Below are 8,213 nucleotides of genomic sequence, written 5' to 3'. Positions count from 1 at the left end.
ATAGGTTTCTGAAGACATGGAAGAGTCAACAATCTAGGGAGGTTGGAGAAGATTTAGGCTTCCTAGGACAAGTAGACAACGAGTCATTTTGATCAGGCTGATATAGAGAGAATTGCCTTCTAGGATATAGGGATGTGGGAGTGAATATAGGAGATAGGAGGACACATAAGTCTCCTCATTCTATTGAATAGGGATGATGTTGAAGATAAGTGAGGAATTAAATATTAAAAACATTTAATTTGTTTAGCCACATGGTGATGAAGTGGCATGATGATGTGGAAGAGGAGATGGAGGTAGATATTAAAAATATTTAATTTGTTTAGCCACATGGTGATGAAGTGGTATGATGATGTGGAAGATGAGATGGAGGAATTGATGTGGAATTTAGAATTGAAAACTTAGGTTGGGTGATTAATTGAATAATTTAAAATTATTTAATTAAGATAGACTTTAGAAGAATCATGATGAATTTAAATTAAATAATCAATATTTAATTAATAAGTCACTTTAGAAGAATAAGACAAGCGAATCAAATAAATAAATTATTTAATTTACTTATTAATACAGGAACTAGTATAGATATCTTAAATATATCTATCTACAGATTCAATTGAAACTATTTTATTTACCTTAAAATTATTTTTATTTTATTTTAAATTATATTTGCCAATTACAAAAATATTTAAATTATATAGTATCTACATTATTTATTTTTATTCAATAATTGGCATCTTACTTCAATTTTTATTATTGTTTAAAAAAATCATCAAAAATAAAAAAAATTATAAAATATAACATTTTAAAAGAATATTGTAATTATGAAGATGATAAATTATTTTTAAATATATTTATTTCTATTTTATATTTATATATCTATCTAAAACTTATAATTTTGATGAGGGTATATTTTATTTTATATTGTATTTATTTTAAAAATATAAGTTTATAATTAATATTAAAAATTTTACATGTAAATGGTTGTCAAATTTAAACTAAAATATAAAAGCTAACATAAACCCCTTACTGCCATTTTAGAATGCCTATCCACATTAATAAGTCATTAAATAAATAAATATTTATTTAATTATTTTTAATCATTTTTAAGTGTATACAAAACTAACTATAAGACTAAATATAAATTGTAAAACAAATTAAATATAATAAAAAAATATTTGATTAAAAAAATATGGAAACCCATTTTAGAAATTGCATATCTTATATGCGCCAGTACTGATTTTTTTTTTCAATTTGAAAAATTGTCTCAAATTAACAAAGGGGTAAATTGTCTAAGAAATCAATTAATCAAATAAGATAGAACAATTTCCGCTGATGTTATTGGGCAGTGATTCTTTTAATTTCTGACAACCTGTCAAATTTATGTAGAACAATTTCCGCTGATGTTATTGGGCAGTGATTCTTTTAATTTCTGACAACCTGTCAAATTTATGTTTTTAATCCCTGTGAGATCTTTGAAGCTTAATGGCCATTCCTCTAAGCCGGAACAGTGGCTCAAATCTAATTTTGTCAAATTTTTGAGTTGTCCAAAATCAAAAGGTAATTCTTTCAACCCAGAGCACTGGCTCAATTCTAACTCTTCCAGACTTTTGAGTTGCCCAAACCCTGCAGGCAATTCTTTCAACCCAGAGCAGTGGCTCAATTCTAACTCTTTCAGACTTTTGAGTTGCCCAAACCCTGCAGGCAATTCTTTCAACCCAGAGCAGTGGCTCAATTCTAACTTTTTCAGACTTTTGAGTTGCCCAAACCCTGCAGGCAATTCTTTCAATCCAGAACAGTGGCTCAAATTTAACCTTTTCAGATTTTGGAGTTGTCCAAAGTCAGAAGGCAAATCTTTTAATCCAGAACAGTGGTTCAATTGTATATCTTCCAGACTTTTGAGTTGCCCAAATCCTGAAGGCAATAAAGTTAATGCAGAGCAACCTTTTAAAGCCAAATTTATCAAATTGTTAAACTGCCCAAAGCTAGGAGGCAATACACTTAAGCTCGAGCAGTCATTAAAATACATATCTTTTAAATTGCTAAGTTGCCCAAAGCTGGAAGGCAAAACACCTAATGTAGAGCAGCCCCCTAATTGCAATTCTGTCAAATTGCTAAGTCGCCCAAAATCTGAGGACAACTCTTTCAATTGGGGGCACTCCGATAGAACCAACCTTTTTAGATTGTTAAGTTGCCCGAATTCTGAAGGCAACTCTTTCAATTCATTGCAATCCCAGAGCGACAAGTCTTTTAGATTTATGAGTTCCCCAAATTTGGAAGGAAGTTCCCTCAACTGGTAACATCCATATAATACTAATTTCTCTAACTTTGTCAGGTTTTCCAATCCTTCTGGTAACATTTGCATATTTGCCAAACTCCAACAGGTTAATTGTACAAGAGAAGAAGCTGAAGTGACTCTGGGAGAAATTTTAGAATCTGCAACTCCCTTCTTCACATGAAATGTAATGTGCATAACACGCAGGCATGGAGGAAGCTACAAATTTGCACAATAATTATGAAAAAGGTTGTAAGTGTCATTATACACTCTAATGAAAGTTAATTGAAATGATGTGGTCTGAAGAGGGCAGATCTTACCTCATATAAACTCATGGCTTGTGTGAAGGGGCCACCGTAGTAAGCGAGACGCTCAAGTTTTACAAACTCTATTGGTAAGTCAGAAATTTCACTGGGAACAGAAAGGCATCTGAGTTCTTTAAATGGCTTATGACATTTCCCCGTGAATTGTATTGGCGAACTTCCAGAATACAATAGCACTCTTAAGGAATCGCTCATACACTTAAGATGATCAGCATTAATTTCGATTGGGGGCTGCTCACGTTGTCCACGAAAATAGATGCCCTTTAAATTTTTGAGTCTCTGCACCAAAGTAGACATTATGATTGTGAATATCAAATGCATTTTGATAATGTTGGCAATAGAAATTGTGACTATGACATACCTTTTCATCATTCAAACAATCTAATAAAGTTTCGGAGTCTGTGATTCTGTTTTGCTCTGATAATTTTTTCCCTCTTGCTTGAATTATGTCATGAATAGTCATAAAACCATGTTCAGATCTCTTGATTAATGACGCCTCCTCTAGAGCTCTGAATTCCTCCTCTCCTATTGAATCCACTTCACTATAAAGTGAATCTGGACCAGTATAAAAGAAACATGTAATATCTAGAAAAACCTCTTTCACTGGTTCTAATAATCTGTTGTACACAAAATCAACCATACAATCACTTATATCTTGCACCTTCTCCCCTGCTTTAAGCAACTCTAATACCATTATATTTGCATTTTTAGTACTTATAGCGAGTTGAGCAGCAGCTAATTCAAGCAGAAGTGGAACGCCACCACACAACTTGAGGAGGTCATGTATATGCTGTTCATTATTGTAATCGCTGGCTCTCTTCAGCAAAATCTTTCTGGCCTCTATGTATGGAAGAGGATTCACAAGATAGTGTTGGCGCTGAACATTCCAGAAGACAAATATGTTTGTCTCCTGAAGATTTCTTGTAGTGATGAGCAATCTGCTTCTGGGTGGAAGGCAATTGCCCAAGTCTTCAGGCAGAAGTTGTCTGATATCTGTCATTTTGAGACCGTTGTCAACATACAGAAATAAAGGCTGATCAGGATTCGTTTTGAAGACCCACCAGATCATTTGCCGACCGTGGCCACAGTCTGTCAATTTCACATTTTGATTGAGCATTTTTTCTAAAATGAACTCTTGGAGGACTTTAAGATCATTTTTGGTACAATCTTGATCCATGTGAATTCTGAATTTCTTACAAGATTGGGGATCAATGTGGTCATAAACGGCATCAGCCAGTGTCGTTTTCCCGATTCCTCCGAATCCATAGACAACCACAGCCTGTGCTGATGTATGTTGGGCATTCAAATCCAGAAGCTCAAGTACCTTCTCCAGTCCCTCCTCAATTCCAACTGTAAATTTTGTGGAAAATTCAAATCAAAATTTGTGGTGAAACTCAAGACATAAGAGGAAAAGTTGTCAAATTAAAAAAGAACATCTTACCTGCTGGTTTGTATGCAATCTTTGAGAGCGAAGCAATTTTTGGCAATCTATTATGTATCTCAGTTACAGCCGATAATGTGAGGTCATGATACAAGCGGTCTATTTTAGCTTGGAAAGCCTTTAAACCATCGGCATTGACCGAAGCTGTAAGAAACCTTCACAATTCAAATAGAGGATTTAAATTAAGATCTGCTATACTAAAAAATAAAGTGACTTCAACCTATAAAAAAACATAAAATAAAGTAATTTCAGCTAAAAGCAAAGAGAATTCTGCCTTACTTGCATTTATTTTATATAAAAAATAAAAACCTTTTTTTCTATTTTTTAACTAAATTTAAATTTGTTTAAAAGACTTTCAAGAGTAAAAATCCAAATTTGTTTAAAACATAAGTAGAAATACTTAAAATTATTTCTACTCTAACACATTTTAGGTATATAAATTTATCGATTTTTATTGTATTATATAATTTTTAAGTTATTTTTTCAGATCTAAAATTTAATGATTTGACTATCTAAATTTATCAATTTTTAATATATTATAATTTTTTTTATCACTTTTTATCAATTTGAATTTTAATGATAGATAGATCATTTATTTAATTGTAGCTCATTTTATAAATTTAATGTGTGTTGTTCAACATTAATTGTTGATAGTTATCACTTAAAAATTCAAATTTAATTGGTTGTTGTATACAGTTTCTAGAATTGATTGTGTTAGAAGTTTTTTGACCATTAACCTTTTGAATCACACTTTGTGATTCATCATCAGGATGCCCTTTGAACTTTCTTGCACCCTGATGATGAATCACAGAGTGTGATTTGATTCGAAACAAAACATTGATGGTCAAAAAAATTCTAACACAATCAAATCCAAAAACTGCAAACAAGATTTGAATGGATTGTGGAAATCTTATAGCTTTGATTTAATTGGTTTCCAATTCAACCAACTTATATTGAGGTTCACAAGATGATATCTTGATGGCAGAGGATTGTGAACCAAAATATAGTCTCTTAGGGTAGGTCCATATGCAGCTGCTTAGCTTAGTTTGGCTAGCAGCTGTAGCTCCATTTTTTTAGCATCAATTTGTGGAGCTGGTGGCCCCATGAATGTCAAATTTTCCTGCTTATAAAATAAGCACTCATCTTAAATTACATTATTAAAAGAAAATCTTTATTGCTAATTGGTCACATAAATTCTGGAAAAAAATTAGAAACAAATAAAAAAAGGGGGAAAAAAAATTGGAGAGCCACATGTCAATCTTCTCAATAAGCAGTTGTTGCTTATGAAAACACTTTAATTGCTTAATTTTAAGCAGAAATTGCACTTAAGCAACCACATGGAAACATGAGATTAGCTTTAAGAAATGTACTACATATGCCGTGGTCAAATTTTCTATCATTCTAAAACTATATGTGGCACATCATACTGACAAGGTATCACTATGAATAACATAATAACATCCCTAAACATTTGTTCCCAAAGAGGTGAGAAATAAAAGATGCAGTATAAAGTCAAAAACAAGAAGAGTGCATAACAGGGCGTTTGTGAAACAGTGGTCGAGTTCGACCATGTCATGTTATTGTATGAAACAGAGGACAAAATTGAAGGGAAATACAAAAGGTGATCAAATAAGCATGTATGAAACGGAAATCACTAGCATTTCTTTTGTTGGTTTAAAAGTTACATAGTGTTTATTAGGTTTCTAGGATTTAAAATGCAAAAAAAGGGAATGATTTTAATGGGTTTTCTAATTATATAAAGGAAAAAAATTCATAAATAAAATTTTAGAAAAATAAGACAGCTCTAGGTAGCTATAATGTTTTTTACATAAGATGTATTTAAGTTATCAAATTATATAGTTAAAGCTGGTCAAATAATTGAACTCACCTGAAAATTTTGGCATTTGCAAGTTGGGAAGCACACATGCTGCATCCTACAACAATGCACTCGACTGCCTCGTTTAGTTTCTCCTTCTCCTCTGGCATTTGCTCATTCAACTTCACAATTTGCTTCCCAAGATTAACCATAACTTTCAAAATCTCAAGACACTCTCTTTGGTTGTTACGCATCTCACCATATCTGGCCAATACGAATCCCACCACAGAAAGTGCTGCCCCCACCCAATGAATATTTCCAGCGCCTTTCAGCAAATTTATAACAACCTTCTCTATCTCTGTACTTGCACTATCTATAGAATCATTCTGTACAGAATATTTCCATGAGGATGTAAGCAAGCTATAAGGATTTAATATAATTTATGTTCTAAATGTTTAATATAATTATCACTTAAGTCAGTTTTATAATTCCCAAATGAAAACTTTACCTTTTGAGGAAGTTTGCTAATGTGTTTATCTACAAACTCCAAGAATGTTTGGCCATCCTGGATACAAGAGCTTGCTGTTGAACTAGATCCTCCTTCGGTCTTGTCTCCCGACTGTATTGAACAATAATACATTTGTACTCAATAAGGATTGACAAGAATAAATTAGGGATGCAATGTATAGATTACTATAATCGTTGGGAAGGAAAAGATATTCTAAAATTCAGACTTGGAGAAATTCCTATTCTACAAAGCATATGCGTAGATAACTTACAACGATTTTCAATAGATTTTCGATAAAGTGAATCAGATCGTGAAGCTGGCTTATATCCTTGAATTTCTGTAGAAATCTCTCCAAATCGGCAATAGTCGCAGAGGAAGGTCCAGCATTGACTGGTTGTTGGGAAGGTTGTGAAGACGATGAAGGCGTAGAAGGCCCGGCATTTGTTGGTTGTTGAGAAGCAGTGGGTGAAGCGGATGAGCAACAAAAGCATGAAGGAAAACAAAACTTGCCCATTGCTAATAGTGACGAAATAACAGAGAGAGAGGAAAGAAAACTCAAAACAGCTGCTTCTTTTTTCTCTAGAGACAGGATGATCACTCGCTGGGCTCATCTGGCTTTTATCTTTGTAATGTATGTTCAATGAGGCATTATTCCACGAATTGTCAATGTGGGCCACCACTGAGAAGACCAAACTACACCACAGTTGTTTCAAGGAAAGAGCACAGAAGTTTCGTAGGTCAAAAATGGCAGCCTGAAAAGCAGGTCAAAAATGGCAGCCAAGGAAGGACGGTAAAGTCTATATTTTTTCAGACATGATGGCCCACGAGGGACACTAAATTCTGGTTTTATTACACGAAATGTGAAAGTGGGTCATTGCTGAAAAAGATGGAATTGCAGCACAGCTCAACAATGCTGGCTTCAACAATGTTGGAAGGAGCTCGGAAGTTTCGCAGCTCAAAGACGGTAGCCTGGAAAGCTCTCTACAAGCCCAAAATATGTCGTGGAGCTCAAAATATCTATAAAGTGGGGTCCTTTTGAAAACATCAGAAAAGTATGTTTGTCACTCGATAATAAAGGTTGGCCCGTATATTGGCTAGTCATTTGTGGGAGAGTTAAAAGTATCAGTCACCTTCTGTTGAAGAGGTTGGATAAATATGATTCTACGTTCATAATTATCTTCAACTTGAGGTTTTTATCTTTGTCATTCATTTCTTCCATTTTTTTTTGAAAAGAGGTAATGACTTAAAAATTCAAATGCAACATAATTGTTTGCTCATGGATATCATACAATACCAGTTCAATTTATACGTTTATAAATTTGCCCCAGTCTTCATTCATCTCTTTATAGATCGTGTGTTTTTCTTGCTATTATTTTTATTTTTATTTTTCATGAAAAGCAGATTAAAATGTAAAAATAATCTAATAAAAAGGTATACTGTTTCATCAAGTGGATAGAATTTTATCAAACATGAAAAGATCTATAACAAGTCAATATAATAAAACTAGCGATTGCATCTTGGTGTGCAATAGGTACAACATAACACCATGTTTGTGTAACAATGCTCAAGACCAAAATATATGATTAATTAGAGCATTATAAATTAAATCAATAATTTAAATGACTATTAAAACATTAGCCAAATTAAAAAACAAATTTGGTTACCTTCTATGATTAGGTTATATGATAAATGTCATCTCTCTTTTGTATATTTCTTCTACTAAATACATAAAGATTGGGTGAGTGAGATTTCATGCCTATTAAACTAATCCAATCAAAATTTGCTTCTCTATAAAGAGTAGATCATATATAATATTAACAATCAAACTTCAAGTTAGAATCAAAAATTATATTTCT

General features: G+C 32.8%; 1 protein-coding gene across 1 annotated transcript; it reads right to left on the bottom strand.

The window, feature by feature from the left end:
• Positions 1–1,203: 1,203 nt before the first annotated feature.
• Positions 1,204–6,967, bottom strand: LOC131056821 (disease resistance protein TAO1-like). The gene is made up of 7 exons (XM_059219559.1): positions 6,629–6,967; positions 6,358–6,468; positions 5,922–6,235; positions 4,034–4,188; positions 2,954–3,942; positions 2,590–2,871; positions 1,204–2,488 (listed from the first exon to the last, which is right to left on the bottom strand). The coding sequence occupies exons 1-7, from the start codon at positions 6,869–6,871 to the stop codon at positions 1,376–1,378; spliced, it is 3,207 nt and encodes a 1,068-aa protein (XP_059075542.1). The 5' UTR covers positions 6,872–6,967; the 3' UTR covers positions 1,204–1,375.
• Positions 6,968–8,213: the final 1,246 nt, after the last annotated feature.

Source organism: Cryptomeria japonica, chromosome 4, assembly GCF_030272615.1.
Source record: "Cryptomeria japonica chromosome 4, Sugi_1.0, whole genome shotgun sequence".
In the NCBI taxonomy this organism is placed as follows: domain Eukaryota; kingdom Viridiplantae; phylum Streptophyta; class Pinopsida; order Cupressales; family Cupressaceae; genus Cryptomeria; species Cryptomeria japonica.
This window is presented reverse-complemented; position numbering and strand designations above follow the sequence as displayed.